We start from the raw sequence: 22,721 nt of genomic DNA on the forward strand, positions 1-22,721 counted from the left end.
AATCAAATTCTACTTTGAATATAGCCATTAAGAACATTATTGGTTTTATTAACCATTCAGAAGCATCTTTCCCAATTATGATCTTTATAATCTTTTAAAAATGTCTCATAAGCAAAATTTAAGGAACACAATAAAAACATCAGGTGAGTAAACAGAAATCAGTTTTGAACCAAGTTATTTATCTTAACCACTGGAAAGCACCTCAGGTTAATAGTGGCAAAGATTACAGCGTCAGTGGATTACTAAAACCAAGCACAGGCGACAGATGCTGCTATTCCCAACTTTCTTAATAATGACAACGCATCATATGAAGAACAATAATAACATTAATCTTACCAAATTGGAAGGGACAGACACTTTTGGAAACAATTTTTTGAGAACTTCTTTAGCCTCCAACTCAACAGCTTCCACATGTTGTTGTCTTTCCTAATGTAGAAGACAAACCAAATCAAACCTAATGTTTTTTTGTTTTTCAAAAAGAGCTATGGTCTTTTAATGAGAGAAAAAAGTCAATTTAAGGAAATTATTTAATATTGACAAATGTTAAAAGTTCCCATTTTAGGATATTAAAATGCTTCAGAAAAAAATCTGCAAAATCTCTAAAGCATCCTAAACAGAAAACGTCTTAAATTAACCAAGTCAAAATTGTATCTGACAATATGGACGTTTTCATAAGTATTAAAAAATCGAATGATTTGTCTCTCCAGGAATAATTCAAAACAAACACGCATGCACCCCCCCCCCAAAAAAAAACAAAAAACAAAAAACAAAATACACATAAAACATTTGCTACAACTACAACTTTAAAAAACTACCTTACTAAAACTGAGCGTAAGCAGCCTCTGGCTAATAAATCCATATAAAAGTATCTATCACTAATGAACTATAATGCCATGGGAATCAAAAAGCCACTTTTATTAATTCCAGCTTCAAGGTCGTGAAGCCACTCATGATAAACAAAGCAAAAATGACCATCAAAATTTGATAGGTGGTACAATGGGAAAAAGAAGAAAGAGAACAAGGAAAAACAGTCACTACCTTCACTAAGACTAAGCATCAAGACAACTAATCCTGGTACTTGCATATAGTCTCCATCAGTCATAAATTTAAAGATAAATATTACAACTGTGTTAGTCTAACTTGGTTGGTTTTAAGTCAAAATTTAATGGATATCAATTATACACTCAAAACCATGGTTTGTCAAAATTAGGACGATTTGATCTCACGCCAAAAAACAAAAAATCTGTTCAAATTATCTCTACAACATTAAAAGAGACACCTGTAAAAATGTACATCTAAACCAAGCCAAGAAAATCATCTCAAGACAAGACTCGTAAAGTTCAACAGGTGACAAGAACGCATGCAAGCCGGCACCATCTTAACTACGTTTCTACCCCACCATTCAGATGTGATCTTTAAAACCTATTACTAATTTAACATGCACCAACTTCAACTTAAGAAAATCTAATCACATAAAAATCTAAATTTACACAATAAAAAGCCAGAGATTTCATCATATTCTAGAAACAAAGTTATTATATTAGTGGCACTATTTTTTAAATAGGTGTCTTGATGGAGTATTTTCAATAATTCAATAATGTCCACTAAATTTCAGAAATACACTTAACTGCTTGAAATGAGGTATGTTAATTCAGGGCAAATAATTAAGTGTTACTTCAGAGATAATGAAGAGGTATTTCTTATTATCTGACCAGAATGGTGCTAGAGCAACCTTTAAAGGGAATCAGTGGGGAAAACAGATACTGTGAAACAGAAGATTTTTGAAAACTTCCCAGGGGAAAAAGAATCTAAAAGAAGTAACTAGTAATCAAGAGCCATGGAGGTAAGAAATTACCTCTGCTCTGTACAATTTTAGCTCAAAGGCTATGGTTTGACAGGACAGTCTGTATGCAGATAGCAATTCCCACTCCATTTTAACCCCTGGGAAAGACCTGGTATTATTATCATTCTTAACATCTATAAATACAATTAAAATATCTTTAAAGTAAACCTATCATTTATAGTAGACACTCAAGAGTATCCTCTGTTATAAAAATAATTACTTATTCCCAGCATCTAAAACATTAACTGTCAAAAGTAGAGCAGCCAGGACTCAAACCAATATAGGATGGTAGCATTGCAAGAAGTGCCTTAACCCAATAGGCCATAATCCCTGGGAAGGCAGTGGAAGATGGTCCAAGTGCTTTGGCCCCTGCCACCCATTTGGGACACCAGGACAGAGTTCCTGACTCCTGGCTTTGGCCTGCCCCAGACCTGGCTGTTGTTGTCTTATGGGAAATGAACCATCAGTTGGAAGATCATATGCTTTCTCTCTCTCTCTCTCTCTCTCTCTCTCTCTCTGTGATAGTCTTTCAAAGCTAAACAAACAAACGAACAAGCAAACAAAAACCACTAAAGGTTTTTTATATAGTTCCCTCTTCAGTACAATTCATGGCACTGGGTCAATCACATAATTTTATACCTATACTAAGGGTTATCTAAATTCTGCTGACATCTAAATACTATGAATTCTAATATATGTAGATCGTTACCTGTGTAAGATACCTTCAGGCACATAAACCTAAACTTTCTTTTGGAAACATAACATGCAAGAATGGCAATAGTAGGTGGCAAACAATTTCTTGCAGGAATGACGTGGCTAGCACTTCCAAGATACACAGTCTCAATAATAAAACAAAACTGTAATGGTAGCTCATAACAATTAAAAACAGCTATAGAAACAACCAGAAACCATTCCATAACCATTGTTATGATAAAAATGACTGCACAGTTGCAACTATTTGAAATTAAACAACATCCTACTTGACCTAGATTTCTCTACTGTCTGGCCTAAATTTCCCTAGTCTCAATGCCTATCAGCTGAATCAAACCTATAAACTTACGTGTTATTGAAAATTACAGCAAGGTGAACAGGTACATAAACGCACACAAATTCACTAAACTAAAGGAAATATAACTACAAACATACACTCCATAAAGTTTCTAAAATTATATTCACTTTGGAAGTCCTACATACAAACATCATTAAGACCTGTATTCAAAATGCACTAGATCACCTCAGCAGACAAAATAACTTTTTAGAATGCTGAACTCAGCCATGCAGGTGCCTTCATTAACTCATCTGCAAAATTCAGTACCCCTTTTCCACATGTATTCTTGCTGGGAATTTGTAGAATACTTGGCTGAGTTGGCACATTCAAATTCAGACAGAATCATGTGTTTCAAAAGTACTTTACACACTCTGATCAGGAGTATTTCCCCTTGATACTAATACTACACAAGACATACAACATCCACTATTCAGTTGCTTCAGAATCTAGTTTGTCTATCTCCTCTAGGGAACCATCACCAGCAGCACTCCCAGAACTGACCCCTTTCCTGTATTTCTTAAGACGTTCCTCATTTTTCCATGTTGTCTGGCTCTTCTTGACATGCTCCCAAAAAACCTAGTTCACTGTGCATAATTTCATCTTAGATACTCAAACACGCTGTTAACTCAGCTAGATTTCTTTGACTCAGGGCTGTCACTCCCAGTCTCCTATCCAACAACAACGGGTACACTTCTGTCTGACAAGGGACTGCACGGATATCCCAGGTCTTCTGCAACTCTTCAGCTTCAAGTAGTGCTCACCAAAGCTCAAACAAGTAGTAATCACAACAAATCAGCATGCCTTCTACTAAAGCTTCAGGGAGTAGATGAAAAAAAGCAGAGATGACAGAGATGATAAATGCGGATGATAAGGAAACTTTATATTTAAATTGCAGTAAAATTAAATGCTTTAGTCTGATTTTAAGACAAGCTGCAGATTTTCTCTGTTCAATGGATTGCTTCTAGGAGGCAGCATTACAACCTTGGAAGTCTTGTGCACTTTGTCCTGCAGCATTTTTTCAGTTGAGGCCAATGCTTCCATTGCTTCCCAGTTTTTCTCCCGAAGTTCCTAATCATTTTTAGAAAGAATGATTTCAGTTTATCCATTATTGAAAGATTTTTGCTTTTTACTTCATCAGTATTTTGCACTGCATTTAAATGCTGGTTACTGCAAAATTATTTCAATGGGAAAATATGTATATTAGCAAAAAAATAAAAAGCAATGTTTAGAAGTTTGAATGAGAAAATAAAGGTGCCCATTTCCATGTTTTAGTACACACCAAATATGCTAGCTTTTAAAATAATTACTTTGCACATGTGACAGAGAAGAAAGCATTCAAAAGTAAACACACAAACCAAGATTATAAATGTGATTTCAGGTACACTGAACGTTGGAGGACTGAAGACAGAGCAAATACACAAACATTGGAAAAAGCTTTCATTCGATTTTAAAACAAGGCCAGCATCACTCGGGGGACATTCCACTGCAGCACACCATTTTTCCTCTATGTTTTAAAAAAAAGTAGCACATTTCTTATCTATCTGCAAACGACACAGTAGTAGCTCACTGTCTTCTGTGTCTACCTTGGCATGGTCAAATGTGTATGCCACAAAGCAACCCGATAGGAATCACATCAATGAGCTGACGAGGCAAAGGGGGAGGCTAGGGAGCTAGCAAACATGTTCTCGGAGAAGAAACAAAGGCCACTGAAAACCGGACTCTGAAAGACCTAGATTTTTAATGGCATTTCATTGGCCAAAAGACAATCTACTATAGTTCAGTCTTTCTTCACTATTAGAAATCTACACATAAAAAGCAAAAATAAAAAAACCAATAATCGCCATATTGTATGCTTAATTATGTGCCAAACACTGCACTTGAAGTACCACAAATTCTCATTAATCCTTACAACAACTCAGTGAAGTATTTGTATTTTACGAATGGGAAACCATAGCTCAAGTCAGTTAAGAAATCTGGCCAAGTATACACAGCCAAAGAGGTGGAGACCCAGAACAGACGAGCGCCGCGATCTGCTGGCTCCAGTGTCCTGGCTCTTTCCTCACGCTGCAATGCCTCCGGCGCCGCTGCTGCACTAGACAGGCGTTACCACGCCCTCCTCTCAGAATACCGATAATGAAACACAGGTAAGATGTTAGCAGTTTTTCAGCAGGTTCACCTCAAGTTTTATGGCTGGCAATGCTGTTAGTGATGTTACCCAACATACAAAGGGCAACGCATGTACCTAATTTTGACAAACTCAGAGGTGCAGGAAAACAACAAGTTGTTACAATTTAATACAAACTTTGAAAATTTTAACTGATATTATAAAACATATTCCCATTTACTGTCAATACTCCCTCAGACTTCAGTAACATTTTAGTTTTGCTCAAGTATTAGCAATCATATTTTCTGTGTATAAAAATTCTCTCTGTGGTAAGAATGTTTAGGATAGGCATTACCTCTAGTTAGAAAGAATATAAAGAATTCAGTTAAATTTGCTATTTGTCGGTATTCGGTAAGAATAGCAGGACTTCAATTTCTTAAAGTACTATTTCTTCCCACATTTATATAAATATATTCATATTTTAACATATTTAATTGTTAAAATTTGAACTTCTCCTCAGCTGAAAAAGAGAGGTTCCAGAAGACTTCAAAAAATATTTGATCTGGATACTGACATTACTTTTAGACTACAAAAATGGCTAGCCCAATCTAAGTAAGAGGAATTACCTTTGATTTTAAATAGTAGGTTGAAAGAATTACTTTTCCTAAAATTAAAATTTAACAAAAACTCAGCTGCATTTTTATTAAAAAGAAAAGGTATAATATTAACATCAATTTTAAAATATTTAGGTGTAAAAATTAATCTGTTTACTTACTTTTTAAAATCTACTCTCCAATAAAATAATTAGTAATGTCCTCCCCCTCCAAAGGCTACACAAAGATTCAGAAATCTAAAGTAAAAGATTTAAAGAATGATTCCTGAGCTGTACTCCAAGGGAGGAGTAATAAAAAGAAAGCCTGATTGTGACCAAGATCTGCTTACGTTGTTTTTCTTCCTCTGGTGTTCAACAGCGTCCTTCAAAGATTTTAACTCGTTCTGGAGCTCAGTTATTTCTTTTTCTCTTTCCGAAATTCTAAGCCAGAACATTAACACATACAGCAAGAGTTTAGGGAAAAAGTAATGCAGTTTATTACCCCTGCTATCAACATTTGTCACCACAAGTAACCAACAGGTAGATGATGCTTTGAAAAAAATGAACTAACTTAACAGCTTAGCTACTAGCTGATTTCCACAGAAAGCCCATCTCATGAATTCTTACTTTCAGAAATTATTTTTAAAATAAGATTTGCTTGACATGTTGAGGTTTGTGCTAATGAGAAATCCCATGCCCTAAGTTCATGAATGAGAATCTGTGTAGCTGTAGTTACTTCTCTTTTCAGCTGGGTCACAGCAGTAGCTGTTTTCATAGCAGTGAAAACTGATGTAGAAAATCACTTAATTACTATGTGTATGCATGTGTGCATACTTTTTCTTCAGAAAAGAACGAAACAAGTTATGACTTCATGTGGCTAACCCAAAGCAAAAGTACAATATTAATCTGATTAGGTGTCCTTTTGCCATTCTCACACATTGTAGGATTGAGTTGTTTTCTGGTCCTGTCTAATGAGTTAGTTATTTCCCAGACACAAACTTCATGGCAAGGATCCATAATGCAATTCTGTTAAAGCTGAGAATACTTTGGGTGGAAAGTTAATCACAAAACAGCTACTTCTTAAGAATAAAGAGTTAGCAAACTATGGCAGTGAGCCCAGCCAAAAGTGTGTCGTGTATGATGCTCAAAGTAAGCACAGTTTTTATGTACTTAAAGGATTATTTTAAATAAAAAGAAACAGATCTAAATGGCCCACAAAACATAAAATATTTACTATTAATCCCTTTACAGAAAATGTTTGCTAACTCTTGCTTCACGTAATCAAATTCAAGACTTAATTTAATACTTACTAATTCTAACATGGTAAACAATCAGCTTTGTAGGTAAGCCCACGGAGAAGAACATTCAGATTACTTTCATTACCTATTAACATTCTTGGTGGACATTTAATATCTTGAAATATACTACAACTTATCTGAAATGATCTTAATCAAATATACTTTCATAAAGAAAACTACAAGCCAGCAAGAAAAATATTTTTCAGTTAAAAAAAAAGTTCTCCTTAAAACAGCAACCATATAGAGTTTGAGTCTTCTTAGAAATGCAGAAGTTAAACCAACATTTGCATCACTCAATTCCACAACGACATCCCCGAGAAAGAAGACTCAGGAGAACAAGCAGCATAACTGAAGGTGAGTGAGGAAAGAGCTCAAAGCAAGGGAGAATTGGATTCAGTGTTTGCTGGCTGACTGAGGAAAAAAAGCAAGACCAAGAATCTTGTTCAACAATACTCAAACTCAACTATTACAACAAGGTGAATTAGTCAGCCAAAGGAATAATTAAGCTCCAGTGACCTGTAGTTCAAGTACTCAAACAAAAGTGTAAAAATTATATTTAACTATTTGCAGTTACATTCACATGTTTATCTGAAATTTGCTGTAGAACATAAAAACAGTTACTTTCCAAACTGAATCAAGCGTATTACTTACACTTTTAATAGTTCTTCATGAGGGGGAAAAGAAGATGTCTATTAAAAAAATTAAACATTATTTCAAAACAAAGCTTTCTAGAAGACTTAAACAATTAAATTATTAGATATAAACTAAAACAACACCGAAAGTAAAAATACCTTACATTCCATATGTACTATCACCTTGTCTTTATTCAAGTGATTTCAGTAAAAATACGTACAAATTTATAAACTGCACTGACTGCTAAATCCAATTTTGTCATTACATAAACTAGTTAATAAGCATTTACCAATTTCTTTGTGCAAAGTACTGAGATATCTTAAGTTTTTATATTCTACAGTTCATATTTGACTACATAAAAAGTTTGAGCTTCCAAAAAATAAAAGCATAAATGAAATCCAAAGAAAAACTAGGAAAGTTAATATCTTCACATCTAACAAAAAGGTTATTTTATATAATATGTTAAAGTACATGGCATTCACATATGGTATTTATTCCTTGCTGACTACAATCTCCCAAACTAATCACTAAGCCTCTTGTCAATAAGGATTTGAATTCTTTTGGCCCTTTAGATACTTTTTTTTGGGGGGGGGGACAGGTAGAGATATAGACAGTGAGATAGAGAGAGACAGAGAGAAAGGTCTTCCTGTCTTCCTTTCGTTGGTTCACCCCACAAAATGGCCGCTACAGCTGGCACTACGCCGACCCAAAGCCAGGAGCTAGGTTCTTTTTCCTGCTCTCCCATGCAGGTACAAGGCCCAAGCACCTAGACCATCCTCCACTGCCCTCCTGGGCCACAGCAGAAAGCTGGACTGAAGAGGAGCAACTGGGACTAGAACCCGGCACCCATATGGGATGCCGGCGCCACCGCAAGCAGAGGATTAAACAAGTGAGCCATGGCGCCGGCCCCATTATTTTCTAGTCTATTGTATACACTCATCAAGTAATTTGAAGGAAATTTTCGGTAATATATCTTAAAACACACATACATTTATTTTGAACACACACACACATTTCTTTTGATTTTTACCTTGTAGAATTACACTGTGAAAAGGTTATTTTAAATAGTGGTAGAGTATTGCCTTTAATACTAAACATTTGTTAGTTCCCCTCCAACTACTGCTGTTTTGTTTAAACAGAAGGAAAATGGGGTATACACATACATCTAAACTGACAACATTACGATTTTAATTGACTTGCTAAGAAAAATATTCTAGATAATCAGAAAACATATACATATAAAACAGAGCTAGAATATGGATAGTAATATTATTCTGTATGTTTTAGAAATTACAGATTTTTTTAGAGAGACAGAAACACAGGGCCGGTGCCGCGGCTCAATAGCTAATCCTCCACCTTGCGGCGCCAGCACACCAGGTTCTAGTCCCGGTCGGGGCGCCGGATTCTGTCCTGGTTGCCCCTCTTCCAAGCCAGCTCTCTGCTATGGCCTGGGAGTGCGGTGGAGGATGGCCCAAGTGCTTGGGCCCTGCACCCCATGGGAGACCAGGAGAAGCACCTGGCTCCTGCCTTCGGATCAGCCATTGGAGGGTGAACCAACAGCAAAGGAAGACCTTTCTCTCTGTCTCTCTCTCTCTCTCACTGTCCACTCTGCCTGTCAAAAAATAAAAAATAAAAAAATAAAAGAGAAAGACAGAAACACTTCCATGTACTGGTTTACTTTCCAAATGTCCATAATAGGCCAAAGCAGTGAGCCACCAATTCAATCCAGGTCTTGGCCAGAAGTCAATACTTGAGCCATCACCACGGCCTCCCAGAGTTGCCTTTAGCAGGAAGCTGCAGTCAAAAGCTGGAGCTGGGTATCAAAATCAAGTACCAGGGTCAGATCTGTGATACAGCAGGTTAAACCACTGACTACAATGTTGGCATTCCACATCAGAGTGCCAGTTCAAGTACCAGCTACTCCAGTGCCGATCCAAATTCCTGCTATTGAACCTGGGAAGGCATCAGTTAATGGCTCAAGTACTTGGGCTTTTGCCACCCATTGGGAGACCAGGATGGAGTTCCAAGATCCCAGATTTAACGTGGCCCAGATCCACTGTTGCAGCTATCTGGGGAATGAACCAGCAGATGGAAGATCTCTCTCTTTCTGTGTCTCTCCCCTTCTCTCTGTGACTCTACCTTTTCAGTAAATAAATCTTTAAAAAAAAAAAAAAAAAAAGGTATATACTCAAATGTGGGACATGGGCAGCACAGCAGGCCTCATAATTACCAGGCCAAATGTCTGCCCAAAATTATAGATCATTTTATCTTGAATATGGCATAGCAAATTGTTCTGTTTTATAGGAAAATTGTGAAATACATGAATAAAATATCACACCTTATTCTCAATGAGAATGCAAAAGTGGCAATAATACCTATTAACAGAAACTGGTTAAATAATTTTGCATTACATAAATAAAAGGCAAGACATCCAGTAGTACCTTACCTGCTGGCAGTTCTGTTGTTTAAGCTGCTCAATTTGGGACTTCAACAATTTGTTTTCATCTTGTACCTCCTATGTAAACAAAAATTGAACATGAATACCTAGACAGATTTTTAGTTTCCATAAAAACTACTGAACATATACAAACAAGGAAAATTTCAAAATACAATTTTAAAAAGTAGATAAGGCAGGGCCAGTGCTGTGGCACAGTAGGTTAATCCTCTGCCTGTGGCACCAGCATTCCATATGGGCTCCAGTTCTAGTCCTGGCTGCTACTTTTCAGATTCAGCACTCTGCTATGGCCTGGAAAAATAGTAGAAGATGGCCCAAGTGCTTGGGCCCCTGCACCTGTGTGAGAGACCTGGAAAAAGCTCCTGGCTCCTGGCTTCAGATTGGCCAGAGTGGCCATCTGGGGAGTGAACCAGCAGAAGGAGGACCTTTCTCTCTGTCTTTTCCTCTCACTGTGTGTAACTCTATCTCTAAAATAAATAAATAAAATCTTAAAAAAAAAAAAAAGTAGATAAGGCCCTACATTAATCGTGCAAATATACTAATTATATTTAGTACTAGCCTGGGAATAGGTGTGTTTCAACAACATAAAATAGAATGCAAACACCTGCAAGAATTTAGTATATGGTAATGTTTCAATTCAGTACAGCAAGGGTTCTCGACTTCAATGTCTGCTGCATTTGGGGCTGGTTGTTTCTTTGTTGTGAGGAGTTGTTCTATCATAGCACTGTAGGACATTAGCAACATCCATGGTCTCCACCTACCAGATGCAGTAGAACCCTCTTCCCCAGCTGGGACCATCAAAGATGTTCCCTAGAGAGAACCACTGCAGCAATGATGGATTGTTTAGTAATATGGCTAGCCCTTTCTTAAAACAGCTTAAAATATTATTTACATAACTCACTGAAATAAATTACATGAATAAAATATCTAAATAAAAAGAAACTGTCAACATGAGAAGAAAGCATGTAAAAAATTTATGATCAGAGTGAGAGATCTTTCTTCACAAGACTTTAAATTCAGTAAATTATATTTACTTGAGTATATAAGTTTAACACTTCCAAAGGAAGAGAAAAAACAAAAATGAAGTTAAAAGTAAAACTGGGGAAAATAAATCACCTCACATAAAAGTTAATTTCTCTTATTATATAAAAAGGATCTTATAAATTAATAAGGAAAAAATAAAAAATTATATAAATGGCTTAAACACAGGAAGAGTTGCATAGGTCCTCTCACGGTAAAATGCAAATTATAACAACCCTCACAGATGGTGATGACTCAAAAAATTGGGTCCCTGCCATCCACATGGGAGACCTAGATGGAGTTCCAGGTTCTCGATTTCTGGTCTAGCCCCGCCTGGCTGTTGTGGGCATCTGGAAAGTTAACCAGTAGAAGGAAGCTCAATCGACAGATCTCTCTCTCTGCCCACTTTGTCTGCTTTGCAAGTATATGAAAATAAACATTTCATATAACAAAATCCCCTACCATCACTTCAGGCATAACATCAAGTGTTTACATCTTTGTCAGCACTGAAGCAGAAGAAGGGAAATGGCTCTCTGTTGGTGAGCGTGTAAATAGTAAGAGCACTTCTGGAGCACAAGTATTATCTAATCGCCTATGGACCTGGACAGGCATTTGGAACAGGCATTAAGATGCCACTTGGGACACTTACACCATCCTGTTTGTCTTCCAAAAAATAAACAACTAATAAATTAACCTGCTTAGGAGTAAGAGAAAATACAACAGAATCCCTGGAGTATGAAAAGTGAGCAGGAACAGCCAATCCATAACAATAAAGGTATCCACAAATCTGCTATCTCAACTCAATATTCTCTAAGTACTTTGAATACCAGCTACATGAAGGGGAGAAGATACTGATTGTCAAAGCTACATTATTCAATTCTTTAAAAAAAATAAAAATACCTATATGTACTCTTTTGACCCAGAATTCACTTTATGAGTTCATTTATAGGATTGTATAATACAGATATTCTAGAAAAAGTAGTCAAAATATATGCACAAAAACATTTACTGTAACATTTTTGTGACAGGAAAATCAATCCTAAATAATCCTAAATAACCATAAACTATATTGTTATATAAATGACTACTGCATAAATGATAGAATGACACAATGCCACAAAGCTAGTAAAAGTTAGAGGCAGATACGTGCTTACAGGGAAAGATCTCAAAACACTGTGAATTTGGGAGGAAACAAAACACAAACGTGTATAATTACAGTATGTTTTTAAAAATAACAAAGTCTAAACATGTGTACACATTTTATCCATGAATTCTTTCTACAAAGATATACCAGCAATTGACAGTAGTTATTTCCCAGGAATGAGATCTAGTATCTGGGTCAGAGGGAGATGCGCTCTGTATTTTACTTCCTTTTGTAGCACTTAAAACTTTTAAAAAAACATGCAAAGGCAATAATTCACATAATACTAATTTTTAGTAAGCATATTCACCTGTAATAGCTTTGTTTTGCTAGAAAGATCACTCTCCCTTTCTTTTAGTGTAGTTTCTACTTTCTTCATTTCATTTTCTTTTTCTTTCAACCTAGAATTTTTCAAAGACTTTATATTTACTAATGTACATAAGAAAAGAAAAACCATAGTCCAACATTACCATTACCCCTAAGCAAAAAGATGGCAGAAACAATGCCTTCAGTTCCTTTTCTCCACATTGCACCAACTTATACTTTGTTTTAAAAGACAGTATATCCAGGATCATTCCACTCAAAGTTAAAGACCTTCTAAATTGCTATGGTTCATTTTAGATAAAACATTTGTTAAACAAATATGGCCTTATCTAAGAAGAAACTCTAATAGAACAAACGCCAAGAGCAAAACTGTTATTTCCTCAACATATTACCTAAAATGAATGAGGGGTGGGCATTTGCCTTAGCTGTTCCCATATAAGACTGACTGGCTGAGTTCCAGTCCCTGCTCCCTCTTAATGTGCACCCTGACCAAGCCAGCAGTTGATAGCTCATGTAGTTGGGTCCTGCCACCCACAATGGAGACCTTGATGGGGTTTCCAGTTTCTACCTTCAGCCTGGTCCGGTTCTAGCTGTAGGCAATTGGGAAGTGAATCAGCAGACAAGGGGAGGGAGGGAAGATCTGTGTGTGTGTGTGTGTGTGTGTGTATACACATCTCACTCTCTGTCCCTAAAATGTATTTTTTTAAAAAATCAGTTTTTGGTCCCAACAATCTTAGCTATAATTCAGTAGCCCTGGAAATTACAATATGTCTAACTTGTGTGCTAAAGTGATGCTACATATAATTTAATCTGGTTCTCCTTTACTCAACCTAAATATAAATCAATCTGTCAAGCCCACATGAGTCTTAAATGCCCTTAAAATCCTAAGCAACAGACTTCTAGTATAAAACTTGACACTATTAAAATGATCTCTTTAACTGTTTTTTCAGGGCAGGAATCTATCTTATCCTTTTCAATATCCCTAATACCAGAGTTCACATCATACACTCTCAAGTATTTGCTAATTTAAACACTATTTTTATTCTACCTTAATCTAGAAAGAATGTTAAGAAGCTTACAGGTGCATATAAAAAAATGACAAAGCACTGTACATGAGAGGGAGACTGCACAATGAAAAGGGACAATCATAAATACATGTCACTAAGTCAAAGAAGCCAATCTGAAAAGGCTACACACTGTATGAGCCCAACTCTGACCCTCTGGACAAGGTGAAACTACAGAGAAGGTGAGATCAATGGTTGCCAGGGACTGGAAGGTATGGGTCAAAGGAAGGAAGGGAGGTATGAATTCTACAGCACAGCTTTTTAGGCAGTGACATTATTTTGTGTGACTCTACAATGACAGATACATCATCATGTATTGCTGCTACTGGTTTATCAATGTTAACAAATGTAGCGCAGTAAGGCAGGATGTCAGTAACAGAGAAAATCAAGGCTGGAGTGGGTAGGAGGGCAGGTACATGGGAGTACTCGGATACATCGCTCAAATTTCTCTGTAAACCTGTAACTGCTCCCTCCAAAATAGTCTACTAATTTAAAAAAGAAAACAAAGGGCAAGGAAAATGTAAGGCAGACACATGAAACTAAAATTATGTAGTTCTATGACCTATAAACATACTAAAAGGAGACCACAAACAAGCCTCTAAGGTTCTTAGTGGCAGATGAGAGAGAAGTACTTTGACAGTTACACAATAGCTAAGCGATAAACACTGCTTACATAAACTAGCAATCCTGGTGCCAAGAATAAAATTGTCTCCTTTGTTTCCGTAAAAATGATTTAGTAACTGTCTTCAATATTTTACTTGAAAAGGCACAGTTTCAAATGGACGCTTCTTGAAAAACAGAAATCACTGTAACTGATGAACTTTACATCAAAGAAAATGTCTTTAAATTTAATTCTTTAGGGGCAAAAAAGATAAGGTCTATATACCCTTCTGACCTCAGAATCAGCCCCTAAAGCATTCGGATATGGCTGAAAAGCCCTTGAGAGTATGTCAGGCACAGGAAGACAAGACATAGTGGCAAAAAATGTTCTGCATGAAGGATCTCTGTGAGTGAGACCCTAACGGAAAGAAGGGGCCATCAAAGAAGGATGTACTTTTCTCTGAAGGGAGGAGAACTTCCACTTTGCATATGGCCCTGTCTAAATACTGATGAAGTTTGTGGACTCAAAAGGCTTCCATAGCCATGGCAGCTCACGTCAAGAGCCTTGGGTGGTCACTGACATAAAAAATAGAGTGTTAATTGTTAAATCAACAACAAGAGTTGCTGTGCTCTTACTCCCCATGTAGGACTTCTGTCCTTAAGGAGTTGTACTATGAGAATTAACTGTAAAACTTGCTCTCAATCTGTACTTTATACCTGATGTTTGTATGTGCAAACTGTTGAAATCTTTACTTAGTATACAGTTTGTCCTCTGTATATAAAGTTAATTAAAAATGAACCTTAATGAAGAATGGGATAGGAGAGGGAGTAGGAGGTAGGATGGGAGTAGGAGGTGGGATGGGAGTGGGGTGGGAGGGCAGAAATGGGGGGGAAGAACCACTATATTTCTAAAAACTGTACATATGAAATTTGTATTCATTAAATAAAAGCCTCCTTAAAAAAAAAGAAAAGAAAAAGAAACCCATCACAACATTTAAGCCATTCTGGAAACCAGTGATAAGTTCTTCAAAATGCCAGCTAAAATACACTTACACAGTCTCAAGCTCTTCTAACTGTGATGCAGAACGTGCCTAGGAAACAAATTGACATTTTAAACAATAATATTGATGAAAAAAAAAATAATACATATATAGTTACCAACAAAGTAAAAACACAATACATGTAAATTTAAGATGGAGCCATTTATAAAATAAAATCAAAAGGTATTCTTTATTAAGTTTAATATTTATTTCTTAAAGGATTACCTTAATACAATAAAACAGTCAAGGATGAGTTTAAGAGATCACTTGAAAAAGTAATGACAAAGAAATACACTTAAGCTTGACAAATCAGTTAAGGAAGTATGTGACTTGACAGGTATACAAGTTAACTTATGTTTACCAGCAATACCAAAACTATGCTACAAGATAGTTTCTCTGGAGAAGAAACTCAAAACATATGAACTTATTGACTTTCTAGTAAATGAGATAAGGATTTCTAATTCTTTTTGTAGTATGTTGGTAATTGTTTCAACTATACCTCTTTCAAGTTATGCTGTGTTACCTTCTGAATATGAGCTTTTAAAGATTCATTTTCTTCTTGAAGATCCTTAAAAAGAGTAGACGTGAATTTAATTGATATTCAAGCATAAAGGAGGGTTTTTTTTTTACTTTTATTTTTACCTCCTCACCTGTAACCATTTTCCTCTATCAGCAAGGTCTTTCTCCTTCTCTTCTAAAATAGCCTTCATGGTATTCATTTGTTCCTCCTTTCCTTTTAATCTGACAAAAATTAAAAACAATAAATGAAAATGCTATACAACCATAAAAAGCAACATTGACCATTAAAAACAAAAATACTGGAGTATTACTCAGAGCCCAAACTAATTAAAATAAACTAAAAAACATTTTATTACAGGGGCGGCGCCATAGCACAGTAGGTTAATCCTCCACCTGTAGCGTCGGCATCCCATATGGGTGCCAGTTCTAGTCCCAGCTGCCCTTCTTCCAATCCAGCTCTCTCCTGTGGCCTGGGAGAGCAGTGGAGGATGGCCCAGGTGTTTGGGCCCCTGCACCCTTGTGGGAAACTGGGAAGAGGGACCTGGCTCCTGGCTTCGGATCGGCACAGCTCCAGCCGTTGCGGCTATCTGGGGAGTGAACCAGTGGAGGGAAGACCTCTCTCTCTCTGTGTCCTTCTCACTATCTGTAACTCTACTTCTCAAATAAATAAAATCTTCAAAAAAATTTTATTATAAAGGTACATAAAATTTTGAAAACATAATCAAACTGGGAAGTATGAATGCTCAAAGAAAATCATTTTAGGGTAACTAACAAAAACTGTTCTATCACTGAGGATCTGGAAATGGAAAACATTAAGATTGTTCTACTGCAACCCTATATCAGCCTGCTGAAGTCAATATCAGCAACTTCAGACAGCTCCTTCTGACTGGATTTGGTAGGAAATATATACCCAGTTTCATATAACTATTAACACAGGTAAAGAGAAACATCTCAGTTTAAGGTCATTTCAGATTATAAATCACGAAAATTAAGATTCCCCAGGGCCGGCACTGTGGCACAGTGAGTTTTATTCTACACCTGCAGAGCCAGCATCCCATATGGGCGCCAGTTCTAGTCCTGGCTGCTCCTCTTCCAATCCAGCGCTCTGCTATGGCCTGGGAAAGTAGTAGAAGACAGCACAAGCACTTGGGTCCCTGCACTCACGTGGGACACCCAGAAGAAACTCCTGGCTTTGGAATGGCTCAGCACTAGTCACCGTGGTGATCTGGAGAGTAAACCAGCAGACAGAAGACCTTTCTCTAACTCTCCCTCTCACTGTCTGTAAATTTATCTCTCAAGTAAATAAATAAAATCTTTAAAAATATTTTTTAATTTAAAAAAGGTATACTGAATTTATATATATATATATTTATATATACACACACACATACATATAAAGATTTCTCAGCCTTTCTCCTTCCCACCAGAAAACTGATAATGTTCAAGCATAATGAAAAACTTAAGCCTTTTGAGACAATTTGGTATTTTCTAAAAATATTACTTAAAATCAAACAGAAACCATGATTTTCATTATAGTACTGTTTAACCTGTGGAAGAGATATTAAAGGGAATGAGAGGTGCCAGAGCTGAGGTTTAATGGGTCAAGCTGCCACCTGAAGTGCTGGTATCCCATATGGGCACTGCTTCGAGTCCTGGCTGGTCCTCTTCCAATCCAGCTCTCTGCTATGGCCTGGGACAGCAGTGGAAGATGGCCCAAGTCCTTGGGCCCCTCCACCCATGTGGGAGACCTGGAAGAAGCTCCAGGCTCCAGGCTCAGAATCGGCCCAGCTCCAGCCACTGTAGCCATTTTGGGGAGTGAACCAGAGGATGAAAGACCGACCTCCCTCCCTCCCTCCCTCTCTCTCTCTCCGCCTCTCTGAAACTCTGCTTTTCAAATCAATAAATAAATAAATCTTTAAAGTTGGGGGGGGGGGGGGACGTATGAGAGAAAGAATACTTACAAGTTCTGAGGCTCCTGAATTTGAGAAGTGAGAGATAACTGAAATACAAAAAATAGAAAAATCAAGCAATTCATAATCCATACAATTTATCTTACTAACCTTTATGATAAAGATGTTCACAACAAATACATTTCAAATTACAAAGACTCTAGGAAAAATTTTTGTGCCAAAATGAGATGTGTTTTGATTTCATCTTCTCTTGACTCCAATGACAGAAGAAGTCACAAACTAAAAATATAAGTGGTGACAAGACAAGGAAGTTGGTAATGAGTAAGTCTAAATAATGTGGTATTTCTACAGCTGTGAAAATCAGAATATTAAGTCACTCCCCTACATGTCACCCTGCCACACCAGAGCTCCTCTCCACTCTGTTCCTATACTACACCATCTATCTTTCATCTCCTTTTTCTTAATCACACACAGTCACTGCCTCTTCTCTCCAACTCTCTTCTCATAGCCCCTGCAGACCTTGACTTCGATTTCAAACTTCTCAGGAGAAGCCTTTCCTAAACTCGCATCTACATTAGAGCAGTGTGATCTTCTCATCAGGCCTCGTTTCATTCACACATCATCTCTAATCACTAGCACAGTGTTTTGTTTTTGTTTTGACAGGCAGAGTGGACAGTGAGAGAGAGAGACAGAGAGAAAGGTCTTCCTTTGCCGTTGGTTCATCCTCCAATGGCCGCCGCGGCCGGCGCACCACACTGATCCAAAGCCAGGAGCCAGGTGCTTCTCCTGGTCTCCCATGGGGTGCAGGGCCCAAGCACTTGGGCCATCCTCCACTGCACTCCCGGGCCATAGCAGAGAGCTGGCCTGGAAGAGGGGCAACTGGGACAGAACCTGGTGTGCCAGTGCCGCTAGGTGGAGGATTAGCCTGTTGAGCCGCGGCGCCGGCCTTAGCACAGTGTTTCGACAAGGAGGAGGAAGTTAAATATTGTTGAATTAATCCGATGGATGAATCATCTCTTACATGTAATCACATCATTTTTTACCATATCAGATTAAATTCACCAAAACGCATCTATTTTTAGTTATTATTTCTACCTCTGAAATCTCTCAACAAAACCTGTTCTTTGTTCAACAGGCAGAGGTTAAGCAATGTAAGAAACATTTGGTTCACAGTTTAAAAAAAAAAAAAATACCAAGTGTTGTGTTTCAAAAGTTGGCAGAGTAATAAAATACAACATTAATAGAGATACTTTTCTGGGGCAGAACCTTCAAAGTTTGCAATGTTTAAAGATAAGTGAATGTAAATATCAAGAACATCAACTCAAATCAGGTAAAAATAAATAAAATAAACAGTACATAACCCAATATGCTTACAGCATACTACTAACAACAATTTTCTGAGTAATTAGAAACACTCGTACATAACACGTAACCAGTAAGTCTGCCATGCTGTGGCTCCGGGATTGTTACCTGCTGAGCCTTTCCAAGCTGGACACTTCCTATTTCTTCCTTCAGAGCCTCTATCTCCTGTGTCAAATCCTTGACAATGACAAAGCAGACAGGATTGGACAATGGAGACACGGAGTTCACGTAAGATGCAATGCACAGACAAACACATGAAATTAAATGAGATTAACTAAAATTGATAGACAAAAAGTGGAATATACAGTTCTTTCTCTCCCAATACCTGAACAATTTTTTCCTTATTAGCCACTTTGAGAAGTTCAGCTTCCAGAAGCTCTTCCACAGACTTGATCTTTCCATCTTTTTCATGAATCCTAAAATGAAGAAATACAGTATTCATTTGAATAGAGATCACCAAGACCCAATAGAGATCACCAAGACCCACCAACTAAGACATAAAAACAGCACACATAATAATAAGCTAAAGGCTCTCCAACCCCTTCCCATTTTAAGTAAAATGGCAACATATCTTTTTTTAAAAAAATTTTTTTTTACTTAATTATCTGAGAGGCAGAGTTACAGACACAGACAGGGAAAAACAGAGAGAAAATGCTTCCATCTGCTGGTTCACTCCCCAAATGGCTTCAATGGCCAGAGCTGAGCCAATCCAAAGCCAGGAGCCAGGAGCTCCTACCAGGTCTCCCATGTGGGTACAGGGGCCCAAGCACTTGGGCCATGTTCCACTGCTTTCCCAGGCCACAGCAGAGAGCTGGACGGGAAGAGAAGCAGCCGGGACATGAACTGGCGCCCATATGGAATGCCAGTACCGCAGGCAGAAGACTAGCCCACTATGCCTTAGCATGGGCCCCTCTTTTTTTTTAAGATTTTATTTCCTTATCTGAAAGTAAGAGTTACAGAGAGAGAGGGAGCGATGGTGAGAAGAGATCTTCTAACCGCTGGTTCACTCTTCAAATGGCTGCAACAGCCAGGGCCACACTAGACCAAAGCCAAGAGCCAAGAGCTGCTTCCAGGTCTCCCCTGTAGGTAGCAGGAGCACAAGCACATGGGCCATCTTCTGTTTTTCCCAGGCCATTAGCAAGGAGCTGGATCAGAAGTGGAGCAGCCAGACATGAACCAGCGCCCATGTGGGATGCTGAATACATTGCAGGAGGCAGCTTTTACCTGCTGCAATACAATGCTATCCCCCACAACCTATCTTTGCACAGAAAGGGGAAAAAAAATACTAAAGTTCCTCCTAAATGAGAATCAACAACTACCAGTAGGCTAAAGCCTACGCACCCAACAAGTTGGTGATGTGCTTCAAAAGCACACAGAGTAAGTAAAATTTGTACCCCAAAGATCACAGGACAGTAAGTTCCATCCAACAATACTGGCTTCCAGGGCTCTGAAAGCTATGACAAAACTTTTAAACAATTATGGCAGCAAACTTTAGAGAAAATTAACTGATTTCATAAAAAATGGAATCAATTACAGAAAAGGATTTTTTTTTAATTTTATTATTTGAGAAGCAGGGAGACAGAGACGGACAGTGCTCCTACTATGAGCTCATTCCTTGAATGTCCTCAATAGCCACGGAGCCACAGCCAGGAGCCAAGAATTCAGTCCAGGGCTCTAACCATGTGAGTCACCACTGTTGCTCCCCAGGGTTTGCACTAGCAGAAAGCAGTGGACAGTCTTTCCTGTGGTGGAAGCCATAATCAGAAGTAGAGCTAGGATTCCCACACAGGAACTCCAAAATAAAATGTGGTGTCCCCCACCAAGCAGCTTAACTGCTACATCAAACAGCTGCCCCCCAAAAATATATTTTTATTTTTTTTTAAATACTTAGGTGATTACAGCCAAGTTTCCTATTCCATCGATGAGAAATTCTAGTGTAATAGTCAAACTAATATACATTGGCTGTCCCAATTACACAATAAAATTAATTCATAATCAGTAAAAAAAAAAAGGAACCAAAAGAAGAGACCAGTTTAATAATATTATTATCACTTACACTTTCTTAAGTTCTTCAACAAGAGTTGCAAAAGAAACCTGGAACGTCAAGATATCCTCATTTAGTCATATGATCAAAATATAAATGAGTCAGAAATAGAAAAGTATAGTATCCTTAAATTTTCCACTGTCAAAATCGAAGTAAGAAAAGTAAACTCAAATTCATTCTTTGTAGATTCCTTTAATGAAGACAATAACCATTGTGAAAATAAGAAACTGTAAGACTACTTATAAATGTAGGCCAAAAGAATTAATAGAATTATCTAGATAAGAGAAAAATGAAAAAACTGCCTGATTTCAGGCAGCCTCTTTAACTATTAGAAACAATTACCACTACCTTTCTAGACTACTCTACACATGCCTGGTGAAGTCTCTATTACTGATAATCAAATCACTAGTCATTGATAGATAAAAGCCCTAATCAACAAATTTTACCTGGAAAAAGGAAGAACAGATGAAAAGACTTGGTTTTTTTTTGTTTGTTTGTTTTTGTTTTGTTTTGGTTTTTTGACAGGTAGACTTACAGACAGTGTGAGAGAAAGAGAAAAAGGTATTCCTTCTGTTAATTCACCCCCCAAATGGCCACCACTGCACCGATCTGGAGCCAGGAGCCAGGTGCTTCTTCCCAGTCTCCCATGTGGGTGCAAGGGCCCAAGCACTTGGGCCACCCTCCACTGCCCTCCCGGGCCACAGCAGAGAGCTGGACTGGAAGAAGAGCAACCGGGACTAGAACCGGCACTCACATGGAATGCCAGCGCCACAGGCAGAGGATTAACCTAGTGAGCCACGGCGCCAACCCTTGGACTTGGTGTGTTTTTATGTAATAGATATGTTCACTGTTTAAAAGAGAACAGTTGTAGGATCTCCCATGTACATTACCTGATCATTTTGCTTAGCCTTTAGGTCTTGCACTTCTTTCGTGAGAGATGAATGCTCTGTTCTTATTGCCTTTTTCAAAGACATAAGCACAACACATTTTATTTTCTGGAAAGCTAGGAAACCTCAAAATAGACCCGCTTCTCACTTCTTCTAAGCTGCTACTTTTCCTTTCTCAAGACCCCAAAGTTCCACTTGTTCTGTAATTCTGTATTTCCTATAGATACCCAAATGAATTACTAATTCAATTATTCCCCACAAGTATTTTTACTTATATTCCAAAATCACAAAAACACATAGTATACTACCTGACTCTCCCTAAATTCAAAAACATCTTACTTCTCCCAGCAAACATATCTTAATCAACTTAGTTACGGCTAATGACAACAATAAAAGAGAATTGCAGGTTCTTTTTTCCTCTGGCTTCCAACATCATTTAATGAATCCATGATATCCACTAGTTATCATTAGGTGGTAATTTGGACATGGATGCAAATGGGAAAACGTACTGCAGACTGTAACAGTAACTACACCTCATCAAACTAGTAAATGCTACAATCAACCACATATTTGTATATGTATATGTATCTTTTTTAAAAATCTTTAAAATAATGAAAAAAGACAGTAAATAAATCTATTAAAATGTGAGTAACTGAGTTCAAAAACTATAGGAAAAACCTCATACAAATCACAATGCAACCCTTTCATGTTCAAAGAAAACAAATCTCAAAAATGCTTTACATTCAGTTCCTCCTCTTTAGTGGCCACCTGAATAAGTCCAGTTTCAAGTAATTCTTCTACAGTCTTTAACTTCTCATCTTTTTCTTGAATGCTGAA

The 22,721-nt window shown here is 37.5% G+C and overlaps 1 protein-coding gene across 50 annotated transcripts in view; it reads right to left on the minus strand.

Annotated features, from left to right (window-relative positions):
• KTN1 (kinectin 1) overlaps window positions 1-22,721 on the minus strand; it is a 120,556-nt gene that overhangs the window by 20,342 nt on the left and 77,493 nt on the right. For 18 of the 50 annotated variants that reach the window (XM_089309678.1, XM_089309679.1, XM_051822910.3 and 15 more), the window contains 15 exons: window positions 22,626-22,716; window positions 21,888-21,956; window positions 21,010-21,047; window positions 19,279-19,369; window positions 19,062-19,130; window positions 17,643-17,680; window positions 15,813-15,903; window positions 15,662-15,730; window positions 15,176-15,213; window positions 12,445-12,535; window positions 9,965-10,033; window positions 7,537-7,574; window positions 5,938-6,028; window positions 3,873-3,959; window positions 337-426 (listed from right to left, as the gene is read on the minus strand). In XM_089309678.1, coding sequence (XP_089165804.1) covers window positions 337-426; window positions 3,873-3,959; window positions 5,938-6,028; window positions 7,537-7,574; window positions 9,965-10,033; window positions 12,445-12,535; window positions 15,176-15,213; window positions 15,662-15,730; window positions 15,813-15,903; window positions 17,643-17,680; window positions 19,062-19,130; window positions 19,279-19,369; window positions 21,010-21,047; window positions 21,888-21,956; window positions 22,626-22,716 — 1,060 coding nt within the window. The remainder of the gene's footprint in view (window positions 1-336; window positions 427-3,872; window positions 3,960-5,937; window positions 6,029-7,536; window positions 7,575-9,964; window positions 10,034-12,444; window positions 12,536-15,175; window positions 15,214-15,661; window positions 15,731-15,812; window positions 15,904-17,642; window positions 17,681-19,061; window positions 19,131-19,278; window positions 19,370-21,009; window positions 21,048-21,887; window positions 21,957-22,625; window positions 22,717-22,721) is intronic. The other 32 variants (XM_089309684.1, XM_070053631.2, XM_089309680.1 and 29 more) reach the window with 5 other exon arrangements.

The sequence above is a fragment of the Oryctolagus cuniculus genome, chromosome 12, assembly GCF_051225735.1.
Source record: "Oryctolagus cuniculus isolate XC-2025 breed Fujian yellow rabbit chromosome 12, ASM5122573v1, whole genome shotgun sequence".
Lineage (NCBI taxonomy): Eukaryota > Metazoa > Chordata > Mammalia > Lagomorpha > Leporidae > Oryctolagus > Oryctolagus cuniculus.